Source organism: Aulonocara sp. 'chitande type north' Nkhata Bay, linkage group LG23, assembly GCF_057382095.1.
Source record: "Aulonocara sp. 'chitande type north' Nkhata Bay isolate Kocher_YH1m ecotype deep benthic linkage group LG23, A_spYH_male_GT1.1, whole genome shotgun sequence".
NCBI lineage: Eukaryota > Metazoa > Chordata > Actinopteri > Cichliformes > Cichlidae > Aulonocara > Aulonocara sp. 'chitande type north' Nkhata Bay.
The window spans coordinates 8,107,593-8,127,722 of NC_141365.1; the positions used below are offsets into that span (position 1 = coordinate 8,107,593).

At 37.8% G+C, this 20,130-nt stretch overlaps 2 protein-coding genes across 6 annotated transcripts; both read right to left on the reverse strand.

The window, feature by feature from the left end:
• Nucleotides 1-1,022: 1,022 nt before the first annotated feature.
• Nucleotides 1,023-11,200, reverse strand: LOC147301125 (cytochrome P450 2J2-like). Of its 5 annotated transcripts, XM_086282317.1 has the most exons (11): nucleotides 10,985-11,196; nucleotides 10,762-10,858; nucleotides 9,608-9,642; nucleotides 6,736-6,898; nucleotides 6,490-6,639; nucleotides 6,228-6,388; nucleotides 5,597-5,773; nucleotides 5,381-5,519; nucleotides 4,961-5,148; nucleotides 3,189-3,330; nucleotides 1,023-3,013 (listed from the first exon to the last, which is right to left on the reverse strand). In XM_086282317.1, the coding sequence occupies exons 3-11, from the start codon at nucleotides 9,632-9,634 to the stop codon at nucleotides 2,838-2,840; spliced, it is 1,323 nt and encodes a 440-aa protein (XP_086138443.1). In that variant the 5' UTR covers nucleotides 9,635-9,642; nucleotides 10,762-10,858; nucleotides 10,985-11,196; the 3' UTR covers nucleotides 1,023-2,837. The 5 variants fall into 5 exon arrangements, with proteins under 5 accessions (XP_086138443.1, XP_086138444.1, XP_086138442.1 ...); XM_086282318.1 differs by lacking the exon at nucleotides 9,608-9,642 and having other exon boundaries at nucleotides 6,509-6,639; nucleotides 6,762-6,898; nucleotides 10,762-11,200; XM_086282316.1 differs by lacking the exon at nucleotides 9,608-9,642 and having other exon boundaries at nucleotides 5,381-5,516; nucleotides 10,762-11,198.
• Nucleotides 11,201-11,995: 795 nt separating this feature from the next.
• Nucleotides 11,996-18,266, reverse strand: LOC147301126 (cytochrome P450 2J4-like). The gene is made up of 9 exons (XM_086281896.1): nucleotides 17,910-18,266; nucleotides 16,655-16,817; nucleotides 16,351-16,500; nucleotides 15,860-16,020; nucleotides 15,133-15,309; nucleotides 14,909-15,047; nucleotides 14,508-14,695; nucleotides 12,929-13,070; nucleotides 11,996-12,663 (listed from the first exon to the last, which is right to left on the reverse strand). Exons 1-9 carry the CDS (start codon nucleotides 18,108-18,110, stop codon nucleotides 12,488-12,490), a joined length of 1,497 nt encoding a protein of 498 aa, XP_086138022.1. The 5' UTR covers nucleotides 18,111-18,266; the 3' UTR covers nucleotides 11,996-12,487.
• Between the last annotated feature and the right edge of the window lie 1,864 nt (nucleotides 18,267-20,130).

Below are 20,130 nucleotides of genomic sequence, written 5' to 3' on the forward strand. Positions count from 1 at the left end.
CGTGTTCCCGCATCTGGACTTCAAAATAAAAGCTGATAATGGAGGGGTTGTATTTTCGCATGTGCAACATTATTACACGAATTAAATACAGATTACTTCACCAGTGTCAATATCAGTGTTTGAGCGAAAAGTGTTTATTTCCTGCGTGAAACAAAGAAATATAAGCCACTAGCACAGCCTACCCACTTTTTAAAGAAAAAATACAGTATGTAAACAACGTCCAATTACTTCATACCATTTCACAACCATGGACGGGCCAAAAAACAAACAAAATATATAGCTTCCAAGAACACAGCTGAGTTTCGTTTCTTTATTTACACAATTTAAGTCCTTTCAATGACAGTCAACGAGCATGAGGGATGGTCGTCTGCCATGACCGCTGAGGGGATGAACACAGGACAAAGACATGCTGTGAAAGAGACCCAAAGAAATACAATACTAGAAATAACAGTACTACTTATACACATTATATAATATTCCAAGGTAGCAGTATACAGTATACTGCCTAACTATAGATGCATGAATGCTCCCAAATGGTGTGCCTCTGCTTATTGATGTGTTGAGAATTCAGTGATAGCCATAAAATATTAAAATATTCAAGGGCAGAAGGAAATAATTGTTTGTGGAACCTGTTCCAGATGTAGAGGAGGCGTTAAATCCAATAAAAGCCGTTCTCAGTGAGACATAACCGGTTATTACTGACATAATCCTAGAACCTTTGTGTTAAGACTGTTGCACCTATGTGTATAATGTTGGACTATCTCTGGTTGTTGTTTTTTAAGGCCTGGGCCTGTTTTTAGGTTCAAGGTTCAAGGTTCTTTATTTGTCACATGCATAGTTATACAAGTATAACACACAGTGAAATGTAGCCTGACACGCTCCTCGACATGTGCAGAAATGGGAGGGGGGTAGAGGAAGAACATTATCTCTCTCTCTCTCTCTCTCTCTCTCTCTCTCTCTCTATATATATATATATATATATATATATATATATATATATATATATTATATACATTGGGTGAATGTGCAGTAGTAGCAGCAAGCAGGTGAATTCTGTACATTAATATGAATAGACATCTGACTATTTTACAGAATAGGCAATATAAACATATTTAAAATTAAAGGAATTTGGAATGTACATTGTGCCTTGGTTTAGAGTGTCTGGAAGAGAGTCCTGTCTCAGTCAATTATAGATGATGTGAGAGGGCGGATGTGTGTGTTTGTTTAGGGCCCGGGTGGCTTGGGGATAGAAGCTCCTCTTGAGTCTCTCTGTCCTTGCCCGGATGATGCGGAACCTTCTACCAGATTGCAGAAGTTGGAACAGTTTGTTGCCAGGATGGGACGGGTCCTTCAGTATCTGCACCGGCATCTCCTGGTGTAGGTGTCCTGAAGCGGGGGGAGAGCAATCCTGCAATCCTGCTCTTTGTAAATAAAAGAAATGTTCATGATCACCACCCTGGGTTTTGTACTACTCGGCTACCATTCCTTTTTTTTTGTTAGCTTGTCTCCAACTGGTGGAAAGGACCTTGGTTTGGCTTTTTACATGTACAGGAATGCTGACAGCATAAATTAAATTCATTAGGAATGATCAAATTAAAGTACATTAAAAATGAAAAAGTTGATGAAGCGAAAAGACAACATAGAAATAACTCAAAACTCAAAACACAGAAATGATAAAAATAACTCGTGAAAAAGCCTGGTTATAAAAATCTGTCTTTAAGAGGAATTTAAAAGATAAAAGTGATCTCGCTGTCAGCTCCCTGACAGAAAAAGCCTGGTAACATCGTTTCTCACCTAAAATATAGGACGACCAGCAGAGTTTTGGCTGAGGACCTTATGACCAGGTACGATGTCAGATTAAAATACACTTTGGTGGAAGCTCAGAGAGGGCTTTAAAAGTCCACAATAAAATCTTAAAACTAATTGTAAAATCAGAACTCCAAATTTCTAAAGGATCATTCAAGTATTGCATCTTATTGAGCTAATAACAGAAGCAATACTCCCGAGGTACAGAGGTCTTTCTTGCACCAAAATCCTAAACTTAATGGTGTCAATTTGGATGCCCAGTTGCACCCAAACACTCCCCACAGCAAAGAAGTCATGATGCAAATCAAGTCCTTTATACCCTGTATTCGATACTCTTTTGGTACTGCAACCATCATGGCACACCTGCTGCTCATTTTAATACAGCTTAAATTATTGGTTTTGAGAAGTATTTCTAAAATGTGGCAATAACACTTTTACTCAAGAATCCCTTGCCACCCTAGATTTTTCTCACTTCAAACACAGTTCAGGTAAAACAAAAAACTTTGACTGGGTACATGCTGATATAGAGATATGAAAAGTCAAGCTTCAGAAGAGACAAATTTTCAGAGTTACTATTTGTTTAAGGTCAAGTATTCTATAAGCCTTCATATAAAGTGGAAATTTTTATAATGTTTTCTTTGAAACAAGCTTTTCTCATCATAACATGACAGAATTCAGAATTGTAAAAGCAATGAACAGGCAGGTATCATATACTATGAAATTGTTAGCCAGCAAAGGGACTCAGTCCATGCTTTCACTTGCTTTAATGTCAGAATGAAAGGATAAACTAATCTCAGTTTTAGCTGGTTTAACATTAAAATGTATACTTGAATATAAAAGATTCACTGTGTAAAAGTTTATCAAAACTGGTATACCGGCTGACAAGAACAAAAATGACAAATCCCATTTTACACACACTATGAGATATGAAAAATACAGAGGGGTAGATACTGTATTAGATAATAAATGTGATAAAACAGTGATTCATCAAGCTGAGAATCAGGCATTTTCACTTTGTCATAGTTGCTGGTTTAACGTGTTACAGCACAGAGGCGGTAAGGTTGGGGACAGCGAGTCCCTCCCAGCTGGAACTGCAGACTGGGCTGCTCTCCAGCAGGTGCAGAGAATGAAAACCTCTGAAAGAGGGAGGCAAAGAACAGGAATAACTCCATCCTGGCCAGCTGTTCCCCAATACACACACGCTTACCTGAGAATACACAGCATACAGTTTTATTATGTTAGATAAAATAGTCACTTTTATCACAGATTAATATTGCACAAACAAAGACATTGTGGTGGCAAGATGATTACAAGGAAAGACATAGTATGGGTTTTTCATTTTGCTCTTTTTAGAATAGAAAAGGTTTTGACTTCCAACTAACCTGCAGAAAATGGAAGGAAGGCCTCTCTCTTGCGAAATTTACCATCCTGGTCCAGAAAGTGTTCGGGGTTGAAAGAGTGTGGAGTTTCCCACATTGACTCATCATGTAGGACCGAGTCAAGTGTAGCCAGGATTATGGTGCCCTGAAGAAGTATGACACAAAAAACTGAGATGCTAAAATTGTAAAATAATCAAAAGTGTGTTACGAACTTGCATGTTCATGTGTTTGTTTTGTGCAGGTGATGTATCTTTTTATGTTAATTCAGCTGTGCCAGGGCCCTGCTCCGATTGGTGCGTGGATACACCGCCCTGACGTGACTGGTCCCAGCTGGAGGACCTGCCCATTAAAAGGAGACTGGAGTGCTATGGCGGGAGAGGTCCTTGCGTTTCTCCTCATGATCCAGCAGTGTACCTGTGGCAGCCGCTGGCTGCAGTGCGGCTTAGAAGTTGTGGAAGTGGAGTGGGTAGGGGTGAGCTGCCGTTTCTTTTGATCACCCGTTTTCTCCTGTTTTGAATTAGTTAAGGAGCTCAGACTCTGTCTTTATTTTTTGGGTTTTGTTTTGGTAAGGGCAGGGGTGCGGGATTTGTGTAGATTTGTTTTGTTTATTGTTTTGGCCTTGGCTCACCCTGAAGTGTTGACACTCCCGTTTTGTTGTTCCTTTTTTCCACATTGTAAATAAATCACATTATAACAAACGGATTTGTTTGCTGTGGCTGCTTGGGTCTTGGGGAGGAAGCGAGTGCCTCACTCATGTTATTGCCTGGCCCTAGACAGGTCGTAACAAGTGTAATAAATAAAAAAAATTAAATAAAATCAGAAGAAAGAGAAAATATCAGATATTTAAACTAATAAAATTCATTGGGACAACACCGTGTTTACCACTGTGTACTATATCATCTTTTTACTCATTTTTTTTACTCATTTGCAAACTGAGGAGACCTGGTGCTGGACTTTTTTGGAGAAAATGTCCCATCCTTTCTGATATAGGAATTTAGCTGTTAGGCAGTCTTGAGTTTTATTTGTTAGATATTTTTTTGTTTCATGACTCTTCTACTATCCCACCTTTTTAGGACATGTTTCTGTAATCAGATTCAAAATAAGCTGATAGTTTTTATGAAATAGTAAAATATCTCAATTTAAACATCTGACATGTTTTCTAATATATTTCTGTTACATGTTGGTTTATAAAACTTACAAATCACTGCATTCTGTTCTTATTTAAATCTCACAAAATATCCCATTTCCATATATTTTAGCCAATAACCACAGTTAATAATAAATGCATCTAATTTATCAGGAATTTAGATCATTTTCTGAACAATATTCGAAAGACTCACTCACCTACAGGTTCAAGCTCACATAAACACATGATTTCTGTCTTCCCATACAATACTTGAAACACTAGTATGAACTAGAGTGAACAGCTACTTAATTAAAGTTATAACTTTGTGCAACTTCAAAAAAAATAAACAATGTTTGCATCATCAAGTATCAACAACAGTCCAAAATGGACAAATAACAAAGCTGAGGTCGAAGAGCAAGTGTAGGATCTCCTGAATACTTAGAAAGGACGTGGTAATCACCTTGTTTCAACAGTTTGTCCGTTTGTTTGTTTGTTTGTTTGTTTCGTTTTGGCGTTTATTTGTGTATTGTGTATTTATTTGCTTTTTATGTTTGGGGGGTTGGGTTGGTTCCTGGAGGTTTAAAATGCTAAGCCAGAAAGTCTGACTTGGAAAAATAAAAGGCACTAAAATTATTAGTGGATTGTGCACCTTTGGGATTGTGTACTTATCAATTGCAGTGTCCTTGCTTGCACTGCGGGCCACATTGAAGGGGATAATGTTGCCCATTCTCTGGATCTCATGGATGACCGCATCAGTATAGGGCATGTTTTCTCTGTCAGTCATAGACGGCTGTCTGGATGAACCAATCACAGCATCGATCTCAGCCTGGACTCTCTCTGCGGAGTGAAAACAGGAAACAAGTTTAAAAATAAAGCTTAAGATGAAAATAAACTAAAAAACTAAAACTAAACTGAAATGAGTGAGACTTAAAAAAAACTTAAAAGCCATAATAACTGAGTGTTGTCTGCTGCACAGTTAACTGGGGAGAAAATTCTCATTCCACCTGCAATCAATATGTGATGGCAAGATGATTACACAGTATGCAGGCATGGTGGATATTATGCACACCTTGTATGTCAGGGTAGAAGATCATGTAAAGTAGTCCCCAGTGTAAAGTAGTGGTTGTAGTTTCGCTTCCAGCAAAAAACAGATCCATAGTGCATGCACTTAAACTGCTGTGATCAAAAACTGAATCACTGCCCTCCTTCTAGCAGAGACAGGAATAAATAACTGTTGACATATTTCATTTGAAATGCAAAACGGAAAACACAGCACACCACTCACCTCTCCCATTTCTATGAGAAAGGCATCGATGTAATCTCTCGGTGATGCTGGGTTAAAGTTTTCTATGTGTTCTCTGATTTTCGTTTTTATGAAATCAGTTATGTGTCGTTTTAAAGTTAATATCTTCTGATGAGGTCCAGGCAGCCACTTCACCAACCAGGGCATTGTGTTGTACATCTACAGAACAGAAAGACAGTTACCAAATTATATGATGGCCTGGTAACAACTGTGACATTTCTACTTGTGTATTTCTATGTGGTACTAAAAGGATCCTGAATTAACATGTGTTGGGGAATCCCACAGATCCAAAGATATTGAAGGAAGTCTAACATCCAGGGAAAAATTAAATCTTTCAAAACCTTATTTTGGAGCAAAGTCAACAAACCATTTCAGTTTGGTGATTCTATACACTCAGTTTATGTTTCAGTGACCACTGAAATTAAAGGTTAATCTAGATAATTACTAACACACTTTCCAATTATGGATGTTCAGTAAAAAAAATAAATTTTAGATCAAGACATTTGAATTCAATAAGGTGATGTTTGTTACTTAACTATATATGACATGTATTTAGGACATGTTGTGATGTAATAAGATTAATAAATGTTGTTGCCTTTTTAAAGGAGGTTACCTGTGCCACTGTGGTTCCCTGTAAACGTACTATCTCGGTAAAGTTATTAAGAATAGACTGATACTGCTCATCAGTGTACTCAAATCGATCCCCAAATACCAAACAACAGATGATGTTTGACACGGCGTTGTTTAACAGTGGCTGGGCATTAACAGGCTTTCCTGTAGAATAAAGAGACAATGAGAATACGAGGCAGTAAAAGGCTTGTTGCGTAATGATGTTTGTGCAATTTCTAAGTGTGTGTGCGTGTGTTTGTGTGTGCCTTGATGATCCGCAAAGGCCTCTGTGAGATACTGGCACTCCTGCTGGATGGAAAAGTCCAGGGTCTTCTTCCCCAGACCAAAGTTTCTGAGTGTATGAAGAGTGAATCTCCTCTGCTGCTTCCACTGATACCCATTTGACATCACAAGACCTTTGGACACACACACACACACACACACTGATGCTGCTGGTCTAATTGCTGCTAATGAGATTCTTTTGGGGGAAAAAAGGAAAAGAAAAAAAACACCATTATTCCCAAATAAGTCTTCAAATATGGGTACTGCGGGACGATCTGTGAAATCTTCTCCTTGTTGTACCAGCGCTTCTCTCAAAAGCTTATAGCCATTAAGGACCACAACTCTTCCACCAAAGAGTCGAAGGCTGAAAATTTTTCCATATTTCTCTGCAAACTGAACACAGAAAGTGGACAGGTGTGTTAGTGAGGATGACAACTGTGTTTTTATACATCGCTTTGCATTTAAACATTCGTTTTTATTCATCTCTGACTCTCTTGCACGCTATGTTTTCGTACTGTTTCCATCCCCTCACCCCAAACCAGTCGCGGCAGATAGTTACCCGTCCCCGAGCCTGGTGCTGCTTGAGATTTCGTTCTGCTAAAATGCAGTTTGTTGCCATGTGCTTGATGGTTGCTGGGGTTTTCTCTGTATTATTGCAGGAATTTACAATATCCTAATCACACTGGTGGTAGATGTTGTTTATTTGATCTTTTTTTTTAACCCACTGCCAGGTGGTTGCAAGGCATTTATAATTCACCTTTTATCAGGGGCGGATCTAGAGAAATTTTCTTAGGGTGGCAAAGAAATCAAATGGGGGTGGCAAAATCAAAGCCTTTTTTTCCCCCCAAACACATATGCAGATGGTTACATATGGTTAAAATGATTCAAATGCAGTAAGTATACACATTTTTCAAATAAATATAGTCTATAACTTAATTATTGTCTGTAGTCCACATAATTACACACTTAAGTTACATAAAACATGTGAGTTTTGATGTTATGTACTGTATAGCCTGTATAATAAATAAATATGTAGCCCAATAAGTATAAAATCCAGAAAGCTACACAACATGGGGTGGTTCATTTACAAACACAAGTCTAACTTAAGTTTCACACAGTTTTTTGTTAGAAAACAATCACATTGTTACAGCTTAAATTACACAAAATGTCAGAAATCTGCACTGTCATGAACAAAAATTTAAACCTAATTTTTCATGATTTGTTGGATTAACCCACTGAGGTCTGAAATACAACCGGCCATTTTTGACTCCTTTTGAGTTTCGGTTTGTATTTCACCCTCAAATTGTTTCATTTTATTTTTTCCCCCTTGCCTTGTTTGGTATCATTCTTTTCAGCTCAACTGAATTTAGTTGTTTTTTTCACTGACATACTGCATTAGTACTATTATTACTATTAATAGTACTATTACTGATCTGAAATCACAGAAAGAACTTAAAATCCTAGTAGTATTTTTTACTGTAAAAAAACCCCACAGACATGTTGAGTAAATTTTTATAACTTGAAATGCAAATATAAATTGTTCATTTATTGTTCATTTTGTAAACATATACAACTATTTATCTAAAAATGCAGCCAATACACCTGCCGTTTGTTTTTTTCATTTTCTACAACCATTTAAAAATATTACTAAAATTAAAGTAAGAGAACAATCAGGTGTTGCAATAAGATGCTCCACAAATGATGTGTGCCAATAAAAAAAAAGTTTGTCCACCAAAAGACAGAGGAGAACAGCACAGGGATAAACCTGCAGGCCTGACAACAGGAGGTGTATCACTCTGCTGGTTTTCTACTTAGTGACAGTGTTTACATTGCAAATGTGCCTTAGTGACATTCATTAGTGCCCTCACTGACACACAAAACAAAACGACTACACAACAGAACAGCTACACAAGACAACACAATACACTAAGTATACACTCCACACTAAACGTCACAAATCTCCCACATCTAAAAACTCTCCCTCACTCGCTCTGTCTCGCTGCCGTTACCGTCATTCCCAAAACTTTTCCCTCTTCCCAAACAACCAAATCCCACATGTTGACTTTTTTTTTTTTAAATTGGTCGACATGGTACATTTTTCCACCGATAGGAAAGAGGTGTTTTTTTCCCTTTCTTTACCGTTTGTCACGGTCTGCAGAGACAGGCCGTGCGGTGGTGTGTGTGATGGACCCAGGTGCATACACAAGTGAGTAGACGGGAGTGGACTTAACAGAAAGCGAGCCTTTATTATGGCTGAAGACAAAGTGCACAAACAAAGCAGGGATGGCGTGACTAGATTATAACTAAACTGGGAAAACTAATACTGCGACAAACTAAGAAAACTCAGACTATGATGATCACTGCAAGGACTGACCGTGAAAACATGGAGGTGAGAACACAGACGACGCGACACAGACTGTACGAAACACAGAGACTAAATACACATGAGGGATGATCAGGGGAAGTGGATGCACACGGGGAACACAGGTGACACTGATAATCATAACAAGACACGGCAGGAGTGAACGTAACACTGATGGGAGATGGGCAAAGTAAAGCAGGAAGTACACAGAGGTTCAAACAGGAGGAGAGAGAGCACGGGGAGAACGCAGACATAACGGGCTGGGGAAAACATAGAATAAAGCACAAAGAGAGACGAGGGCTCATAAATACACAGAGGGGCACACAGGGGGTAAGAGTCACGAAGGGAAAACACATAAGGAACAACGTAACAGATCAACCCAGGAAGCATGGCCTAAATAAAGAACAAAATACAAAAATACATGAAAACTAAGAATACTGGGCCCACATGGCCCAGGACCATGACACCGTTTTCGCGCTGTCCTTAGAAAATGCTTAAAACACACACACACAAAAACGTAACGACAGTATTTAGAAAAAAAGCATGGCTTATATATATTATCATAACTCTGGATTTACTGGCCTGTAATTAAAATGTAAAAACTTTAAAGTCCGAACTTTCAATGTGGGCTGAAATAGAGACTCAGCATGGCTGCAGCTTTTTGCTATGTCAGCTTAAAATAGTCATGTGATTTGGAGGTGCAGCGTGTCCGTGGACCACGGAGGGTTAATAACACTCACCTTCCTTCCATTTCCAGAGTGTAACATCCAACCACCTGTGTAAAATCCAAAATTCCCATGGTGTTGTTTAAAATGTGCTCTGGCACAATCATAAGCATGGCTTGCTACTGAAAACAAGAAAAAAGCTGGTCCTGCTATGGGCTGAACCATTTGTTAATGGTGCAGGGGTGGAACACTATCCAATATATTCAGTTTTAGCATTTATATTCACTGTTGACTGTAACTACGATAAAAACTGTTAATGCTATCTTATTTTAATAAACAACACCGTCATATGCAAAACTGGGGTGGCACTTGGGGTGGCAAGGGATCATTTTAGGGTGGCACTTGCCACCCCATGCCACCCTTCTAGAGCCGCCCCTGCCTTTTATGGATATAAATAACATGCTACAGTTCTGAAATGAAAATGAAATGATGCTTAAGGCTAAATCCAAGGTCATTTTTACATGCTGCAAGGTGATTGCCAACATGATAAATATGTAAAAATATATATTTGAAAATAATTACATATATAAAGAATTACTTAAAAATCGAGTATCATCATTTAAAGAATTTAATAACTCATTCATTTTTAATTATTTTTTGTATTAATTAATAATATTTTTGTTATTTAAATATTTAACATTTTAATTCATTAATGATACATTTAATTAAATATTTAATAATGTATTTATTGACACTCCAAGCCCTCCATACACTTAAACACGCTATGCAGATTTAGAACTACACACGCATAGCACACTCATACCGCAGAGAAATGCAAAAATGTTTGTGTTTGATTGCAAAAGCAAAGCAGGAGTGACATTATTTCATTGTCGGTAATGTTATAAAACCAGCTCCATGAACTGCTGAATGAACAGTCTGACCTACAGAAGCACAAAGCTATTGCGAATCGAATAACAAAATATAACTTGCACATTTGATTAGTGTAACTTAAAGTGTATCAGTACAATTCAGTTAATGAGGCAGAGCGACTTTATTGGGCAGGCCTGGTGTCTTCATCTTAAACTCTAAACTTAGCATAAAATCTTTAAGTTTAATCCTCTAATGAAAACAATAAATGTGTATTTTAAAAGCGGTCAAACTAGAGTGTTACTTTAACCTGTCAGCAATTTGTTTAATATAACATATTATTCTTATGTATAGTGTCATACCTCTGCGAACTGCAGGTGAAGTCTACTAGGTCTGATGCGATGAAGATCGCCGATGAAAGGAAGTGCCCAGGGTCCAGGAGGAAAATTTCTCGGCACTCTGTTCTTTAAAAAATCAGTCAGGAGCAGAAAAACACACAGGAATAAGAAAATGCTGCTGAAGTCTATCCACTCTAACCCGAGGACACTGTATAATGTCTCCATGTCTTCAGTTGTTTGTGCTGACCTGTAGTTCGTTTACAGGTAACAATCAGTTGATCGATTTGTTAACTCCCCCTCGAGCTTTGGTTTCTTTTCACAAAGAGAAAAAAGAGAAACCAAATGCTTCATTACAAAACACGTGAGAACGTTTACTCCGCTTATTCGTCAGATGTGTCAGGGATGGGATAACACTCTTAACTGCGCCAGCACAACAGATCTGAGGTTTGGTACCAAATGCATGCGGTAAGCATGCAGCTGGGGCATGCTAGGTTGTGAAAACAGTGCTCAGTGCTCTCTTGTTATACCTGCAGCTGCTGCAGAGGGGTCCAATGGCCAAAAAGCAATATAGTAACACAGATTTCTCTTTGAAAAGCGCATATTAGCATAGTAAAACCTTCACTGGCTGTAATGGTGGTTTAACCAGATCCCTTAGTTTCTGTAGATGTTCATAGAACTTGATTTTTTCTCAACAGAGACTTCAGAAGTTGAACTTCAGAACCTGTAATCTGCTGAATGCACTCTCCCAGTTTAGGGGTTGAAGCCTCCAATGCACCCATTCAACCTCTCAACCTGCTCCAGTTGTACCTCAGTCCTCTTAATCTCACAATTTTACTGTCACCAATCTGAAACTTGCTGTTTTCAACCACTTTTAGAGGTGTGTCCCATTGTGTGACTGTACAAAGAACAGGCAGATTCCACACAAAAGCTCCAGCCAGCAATGCGGTTCACATCCAGCCTATAATTATCCTTTGTTTATAATCTTAAGATTGCTGAATTATTGGTCACTAATAGTATTTGTGTGGTAATAGTGCTTTCACTTAAGGATTTAAATATTTGCCTCACCATGGTTACTTTAGACGTGGTGACATTCTCTCACTGGTTATTTTATATCATGCACATGTGAAGATAAAGAACACCTCAGAATTTTCTTTGTGTGCAAAGGCAAAGGTTTGATTTACACCCAAGAAAAGTTCTTTACTTCTTCACATGCCAGAATGTGGTGTTTTATTCATGAAGACAACAAGTGACTCTGAAAGCCTTTAAATAAAGAGTAAAGTGTTTATTGAAATTTTATTTTCACAAAACCCATTTGAAGTATCCCGATTACATCATGCACTCTCAAACTGATAAACAGCACTGAAACTAACTGTACTCCCACCCGTCACACCCGATTCTGAAACTATATTGTGACCTTAAACACAAATCCTAATGACAGTGTGATTTATTTAAGCACATTGAGTCTGGTAGGTCTGACAAATTTAATGTGGTTTGGAAAAGACTTTAAGAGAGTTGGAAGAGAATGTATTTACTGCATATTTGAAAACAGTCCTTTAATACAGAGAGGACAAAAAAATCACAACTGGCATTATTCTAAAATTGTAATATAGGAGATCATCATTCATTACAACAAATATAATAGAATATAATAGATTAGCTGGAAGACAGTGTAATAATAATGGAAGACAGTGATTAGTTGTGATTCATTGTACTGAGAAAGATATGCCCTCGGTTTACAAGAACTGGTGGTTTAACGTGGCACGGCACAGAGGCGGTAAGGTTTGGGACTGCGAGTGGCTCCTAACTTGAACTCCAGACTGGGCTGCTCTCCAGCAGGTGCAGAGAATGAAAACCTCTGAAGGAGGGAGGTAAAAAACAAGAATAACTCCATCCGGGCCAGCTGTTCTCCAAGACATGAGCGCTTGCCTGAGTACACAATGAGACACAAGTTTTATTCACACAATTTAGAAGTTAATCACTTTGATCACAGATTATTGCTGCAGCTGTGGAACTTAACAGAGATACCATTAACAGACCGATCCCCTACCAAAGTTAAGGCTGTAACTGTAAATGGCTGCTAAGTCAAACAATTAATGGCAAGACATACTACTTTATTAATCTTGCCTTCTTAAAACACTTGGCTTGAAACATCCTTTAACTGGATTTTGAGGAACTGCAACAACTGACTAACCTGTAGAAAAAGGAAGGAAGGCCTCTCTCCTCTTGAATTTACCATCCTGGTCGAGAAAGTGTTGAGGGTTGAAGGAGTTTGGAGTTTCCCACATTGTCTCGTCATTTAAGACCGAGTGTAGAGCAGGTATGATCATTGTACCCTGAGAAAATACAGCCAGTTAGAAGCGTTATTTATTTGTGTCTCTTTAGCGTTTGTGCTAGTCAGTTTGTCATACATGTTTCTGGTATTGCTAATTGTTTGTGCATTTATTACTTCTACAGTAGACTATTCATTAGTGCCAGGTCACTATAAATGCTCACTGAAAACCCTTCAGTGAGCATTGATCCAAAATGCTGCAGTAAGAGCTCTGACAGGGACTAGAAAGACAGAACAGATTTCATTCATATTCACTTCTCTTCATTGGCTTCCAGTTAAATCTAGAATTAAATTTAAAATCCTTCCCCTTCCCTTTCTTTTTTCATTCTCTATGTGTTCATCCATTTCTTTGTATTTAATCATTAGTTATTATTAATGTCTGGCTCTCTTCCACAGTGTGTCTTTTTGTTCCTTTCTCCTCCCCTCACCCCTCGTCTGGTCACAGCAGATGGCTGCCCTTCCCTGAAGCTGGTTTTGCTGCAGGTTTCTTCTTGTTTAAAGGTAGTTTTTCCTTCCTACTGTTCCCAAGTAATTCCCTAAAAGGAGCCATCTGATCAAATCAAATCAAATCAAATCACTTTTTATTGTCACATCACATGTGCAGGTACATTGGTACAGCACATGCGAGTGAAATTCTTGTGTGCGAGCTTCACAAGCAACAGAGTTGTGCGAAATACAATAACATAAACAGGCAAAATATACGAATGGCTAAATCTGAAACTAATAAATATATGTACAATATATAATAGTATATGCAAAAAAAAAAAAAAAAATTTCTGGATGTGTATACTAAATGTTTTTCTACGTGTGTGTGTGTGTGTGTGTGTGTGTGTGTGTATACACATATTATACAAATTAAATAGAGTCAATAAATAAAATATGTAAAAATATACAGAGTTGAGACATGTGCAAAACAGTGGCATTACTGTACAGTATGGAGTGCATAATGTTGATTGTTGGACTTTAACAATAATCAGCACCCCAAGGTGACAGTTATTGTGATTTGGTGATATCTAAATAAAATTGAATTGAAACTAACTATATTCATACTGTGTTTAATGTTTAGGCCCCAAGTATATTTTGGGATGTCTCAGCATCTCAGTCCATCTCATTTGTGTCCCATTCTCACTCTTGCTCTAGCTTTTATTTTCTAACACATTTTACTGGATATATTTTCTGCATTTTGTGGTGAAGTTGGGGCAGCTTTTTATGGAAGTTACAGTGTTCTCACGTGACATATAGGCTTGTTTAACTTAACACAACAGGTTTAGGATGTTCTGGAATTCAAAACAAAACTTTATTTCAGTCAACCAACTTTGAGAATCCTGGCATTAGACAATAAAAGGACGGCTTTCCTAGTTTTTAATTCAAAATCTATCTGAAAAAAAAAAGGAAAATGCAAAAGTGCTATAAAATTTCTCTTCACAATTGCTTTGTGTACCTTTGGGATTGTGTACTTATCCACTATCGTTTCCCTGTTTGCAACATGGGCCACATTGAGGGGAATGATGTTGCCCATTCTCTGGATCTCATGGATGACCGCATCAGTATATGGCATGTTTTCTCTGTCAGTCATAGACGGTTGTCTGGATGAACCGATCACAGCATCGATCTCAGCCTGGACTTTTTCTGCACATAGTGGGAAAACAAACTGGTGGCTGTTGTTGCAATTTCGCACTATTAAAAAAGTAACTGATGTTTATGCTGCTTAGATAACCAGGGGGGAAATTTACACATCTTTCTCTCCCAACATAAGAAAGATCTGTGAGAAATCCCTGAAAAAAACTAATAGAAAGATGGTCACAAGTGTGTATTCAGGATTAATATTGTTCATACACACACCTTGAATGTCAGGGTAGTAGATCATGTATAGCAGTCCCCAGTGTAAAGTAGTTGTAGTGGTTTCAGTTCCAGCACCAAACAAGTCCAGGGTGCAAATGCACAAATTGCTGAGACTAAAACCAGAGTCTTCGTCCTCTTTCTATCAGAGTGACAAAAGCCAGAAGTGGGAAACATGTTTCATTAAAAAATGTAAATGAACAAGAACACATTTTGAAAACACTTACCTCCCCCATTTCTAAGAGAAAAGCATCAATGTAGTCTCTTGGTGATGATGGGTTGAAGTTTTCTCTGTGTTCTTTGATCTTGACTTCTACAAAGTCAATTATCTTTTGGGTTATAGTGAATATTTTTTGGTGAGGTCCAGGCAGCCACCTCATCAGCCAGGGTAATGTGTTGTAAATCTACAGAACAGGAAGACAGCCAATAAAGCATCTGACACCCTGGAAACAGTTAGCTTTCAAAGATATTACATCACATGGTGTCCCTGCAGTTCACTTATCAACTACCCATGGCAACCTACTAGAAGTAAACAGAATAACCAATATGTTACTGTTAAGTAGCTCAAATTGGACAAAAGTAGGCTTAAACTGTGATAGACAGTAATGAAAAGTAACCAAGCAAATTCATTTAAACACAATTTTAAAGTGCACTTTATTTGCAATTAATATCAGTTTTACATTGCACCAGATTTCAAAATATGTAACTTTCTTCCTCCACTGTTTTTAAATGAACTCAACATTGAAATATTTCTGCTTTTGGATATCAGTGACAGAATCTGAGAAAAGGCAGAGCGTTGGTGGAGTCTAATATGCACAATAGTTATGCTCCACTAACTGCTCCGTTTGCAAAAACAGCTTGGGCTGCACAAAAAAGTTCAGTTAAAGTGGTTTTATATATGTTCTGTATGAATCCTGAGTCAAACAACAACTACAGTATGTAAAAGAGTTTCACCTGTGCCCACATGGTTCCCTGCAAGCACACTATCTCATTGAAGAGCTGCAGAATTGACTGAAACTGCTTGTCAGTGTACTCAAATCGATTCCCAAACACCAGACAGCAAATGATGTTGGACACAGCATTGGTTAACAGTGACTGGGTATTAAAAGGATTTCCTGAAAGAGGCCATTAGACAAAAAATTTGAGTAAACTTATATTAATGAATTTTAGATACTTTAAAACAAATTTTACATGGACTTATGTTTAAGTTTAAAACGTAGGAAGTTGTTGTGTGTTTCAGTATGACTGTTTGAATAGTTGGATTTAGAGTCTTATGTAGTAATGTGTGGGTTTACGTTGTCATGCAGAAGTTTGGGGTAAAGTAAAAGGATATATCCATATTAACCATTAATGGTTATTATTAACGAAGATAAAAAAAAAAAAAGTATTATTACTGTGTCATCATAAAAAGTGTGAGTTTAATGTGTTTGTGTGTCTGTGTGTGCCTTGGTGATCTGCAAAAGCCTCTGTGAGATACTGGCACTCCTGCTGGATGGATAACTCCAGGGTCTTCTTGCCCAGACCAAAGTTTCTGAGTGTATGAAGAGCAAATCTCCTCTGTTGCTTCCATGGATAACCATTTGAACCCACAAGACCTTTTGGAAAAACAAAACTGCGTTAGACGCAAAGTAACTTAAAATCAAAGTCAAAAACATATTGACTTAAGTTTTAACATTGCTAAAAAGGTGACAGGCTAGTGATGCTGGTCTTATTAAAACTTTTAAAAAACTTTTTAAGTAAAATTATCACCTTTATTCCCAATCAATTCTTCAAACATTGGTAGGCTGGGGCGATCCATGAAGTCTTCTCCTCGTTGGATTAGGGCTTCTTTGACAAGCTTGTAGCCATTAATGATCACAGTTCTTTGACCAAAGAATCGAAGGCTGAATATGTTTCCATGTTTCTCTGCAAACTGAACATGAACAGAAGATTCTGTTTAGTGTTGGGTTGGGATCTGCCTCATTTGGGTGACCGCTTCATAATTTTGGCTATTTCCTCTTAAGAAAGCCAATATTAATACAGCTTCTTCTGAATAAAATACAGCTTCACATACAGCAACGTCCCTTTCTCTCAATAAATAACCAAAAAGACAAGATAACAAAAACTTTATTCATACCATAGGTAGGCATTTTATATAAGAAAATATTTAAGACAATGTTAAACTCTGTGACTGTTGTGCTCTATTGCACATTTCAAAAGCAATTAAAAGCAATTTACTTGCTTTATAAATGCACTGTCTGTTTGTTTATTACTTTCCAGCCCACTAGTAACTCATGATAATGGTTGCGTTCTATGAGTATTAGGGCGAGAAAAAAAATACTGTTGATCATTTTGAGAATAAGATCAAGAATGTATTTTGAGAAAAAAGTCAAAATACTGTTCTTTGAAAAAAGGCGAAATTATGTTTCTGGGGGAAAAGTCAAAAAGTCTATATAGAGGAAAAAGTCAAAATGTGGAGATTACAGTAGTTGTTTCACGACAAACTGCCACGTTTGTTATACCCTCTGAGTTAGTGAAAGCATACTTCAGAATGAGTTTTTAGCAACAAGAAAGGAAATTATTTCTGTTTAGCACATAAACAAATTAGGATGTTGAAAAGATGGTGCAGAAAGCTTCATCTGCTCAGATGGAAAACCACACAAACTTCAGACAGTAGGCCAGATTTGTACAAAATGAAATTGATATTTGTAAGGTTATTGATAGTTACACTCTTGTCCAATAAAGAGGTCATATGTCAGGATTCTGGCCTTCTACATGTTCCTAAAGCCAGAAAAAAGACTATTGGAGAGCGTGCTTTTTCTTTTCTTGTCCTATTTTTGTAGAACAACCTCCTTCAACGCATGCTCTGTGGAGGTTTTTAAAGCTAAGTTGAAGACCCACTTGTTCACCGTATCCTACGTGTCTTAATTCGGTGTAATACCACTTTTAATGCCTGGGGCACTTTATTTTTATAACATGACATTTTATTAATAAAAATTAGTAGTAGCAGTAGCAGTATGTATACCTCTGCAAACTGCAGATGAATTCTATCAGGTCTGATGCGATGAAGATTTCCAATGAAAGGCAGAGCCCTCGGTCCGGGAGGAAAGTTTTTTGGCACTCTGTTCTTCAAAACTTCAGTCGTAAGCAGAAGAACAAACAAAAAGATTAAAATGCTCCTGCCGTCTATCCACTCTGAGCCAAGAAGGCTGTATAATGTCTCCATGTCTTCGCTTAGTTAGGCTGTCGCTTGTTGATATGGGCTATATCTGCAAATGTGACGATGATTGTTTTATTACCAGAGGACGTGGAAAGACGCTTTCAAAATAAAAGCGCGTGGTTAATAAGACTTAACCAATGTAAAATTACACTACATCTCTAAGACACTCTGTTACAACTGTTACACCTGTACCAGGTGGTTAAGAAAAATCGGAGTTGTAACAGTGTATGAAGTTAGGAAAATTTAGGGCTACGTTTAGGAGGAACACAGGTAACAGTGCTTGTTTCAGGTCTTAGACACACGGTGTGTTTTCAGTGTAGGATTATTGTTTTCGTACATTTATTAATTAAGAAAACACCCGAGAAATAAAACTTTTACCTTTTAGTTAAATTTAGAAAGCTTATGGCTTTGTTTTTCACTGACTGTCTACTTTGGTTTTTTTTTCTCAAAAAATTACGTAATATATTTATTAAATATTTCATTCACAAAGATCTCATTTGTGATTTAAGCACGATCAGTTTTTGAGCAGTATATTTCAGACCTCTACTGGCCTTTATGGTTTACAGTAGTTGGTATTCTTCTTCTGTCGACCTTTGGGTTCTTGCCATAATTACATAACATATTCAGAGCCAAAGAAAACAACACACTCAGTGTGTGAAACGTTTAAACCGCCCAGTAGGTTAAAGGCACTGGCACCTTATCTTGAAACCCGACTCCTAATTTGGTTTGGAATGTGGGAAGAATAATGAGGAGAACTTTAAAGAAAAATTATTTAAAATGATACAGTTAACAAAGATATCGGTGTGCCTTTTATTCAAATGGATCGCTTTTATACACTGACTTAAGAGAATAGTGATTAATTGTTTAAAATGTATTGTGGCGAGACGAGGATGGGGTATAAAGTAAATACTCTTTGCAGTTTTAAAAAGACAACGCCACCCTGGGAATTTCACCCAGAGAATACTGAAAGTAACACTAAATCACCAGAAAGGCACTTAGGTTCGCTATACTCAGTCCAGAGACGATGTTCAATGATCAACAAATTCACAATTTATTAATAATTATTTAAAACACCATATAAAAGCACAATCATAAATATTCAAATACAAATATGCTTAAAAAGGTATTCAGAGCTGAGGCTTACCAGTGGAGGGGCAGGGATGCCACACACAAACTAAAGAAAGAAAACACACCCAAAACACAAGTGCAACAGACTATCACACACACACTAATAAACTAAACAAGGCAGGTGTGTACACTCAAGGGATCCCACCACCAAGGCACCCTAGTCTCCTCCACGTCGGCACTCCGCATCTGAATAAAAAGAAACAAAGAAAATTTTAATATATTACAACAAACTAATGTGTAGCACCGGGGGATAACCCAACTGCAGGACCACACTGGTGATCTACAGCTAGAAAAAGGGCCTCCCACCAGTGGTGTAACAAAATTCCAAACTACAAATCAAAAGCAATAAAACAACATACAATCTGGATAAAACTCTAAAATCTGGAGCAAACGGAATCACCGTACTGCTCCAACTTGCCGTCCACACGACGATAAGTTAACAGTCAATTAATATGCACGCCAGCTGACTCCGATAACCGGCATGCATATGGCCGTTGTCCACGCCGACGTCCACTGTAAAAGCTGACAGCAGCAGGGAAGAATTCTCACAACGGGAACAGACGGTAAAAGCACAGCAAGGCAAAACAGCAGCACTTCAGTTCACGTAACTTGGCGCAAAACTAAGGCCCACACTTCCTGCGAAACATAATAAATAATTACTATAAAAGAACAATAGAAGGCAGAGAGCGTAACAAAAGTTGATTACGTACCAAGTAAGCCGGGTCACAGAACGTAAGCAGAATAGCTCAGAGGAGGCTTCTATAGCTACGACCAGCCGCGATGGAGACTTTAGAGGAGTAACCCACAAACGATCTCTACCACCCCGAGGAAGTCAGGTGACCAAAAAGGAGATCACAGGCAAGCAATGCAGAGACACTCAAATGGCCACTATTTATAC

Coding starts and splice junctions, on each gene's coding strand:
- LOC147301125 (XM_086282314.1), bottom strand. CDS start 10,962: ATGGAGACATTATACAGTGTCCTCGGGTTAGAGTGGATAGACTTCAGC. Junction 6,899..10,761: donor TTCACCTGCAGTTCGCAGAG/GTATGACACTAT, acceptor TTCTGTGTTCAG/TTTGCAGAGAAATATGGAAA. Junction 6,389..6,489: donor GGCCTTTGCGGATCATCAAG/GCACACACAAAC, acceptor TTTATTCTACAG/GAAAGCCTGTTAATGCCCAG.
- LOC147301126 (XM_086281896.1), bottom strand. CDS start 18,110: ATGGAGACATTATACAGCCTTCTTGGCTCAGAGTGGATAGACGGCAGG. Junction 16,501..16,654: donor AGAATTGATTGGGAATAAAG/GTGATAATTTTA, acceptor TTTTTCCAAAAG/GTCTTGTGGGTTCAAATGGT. Junction 13,071..14,507: donor ATAAGTACACAATCCCAAAG/GTACACAAAGCA, acceptor GTATTTTCTCAG/GGTACAATGATCATACCTGC.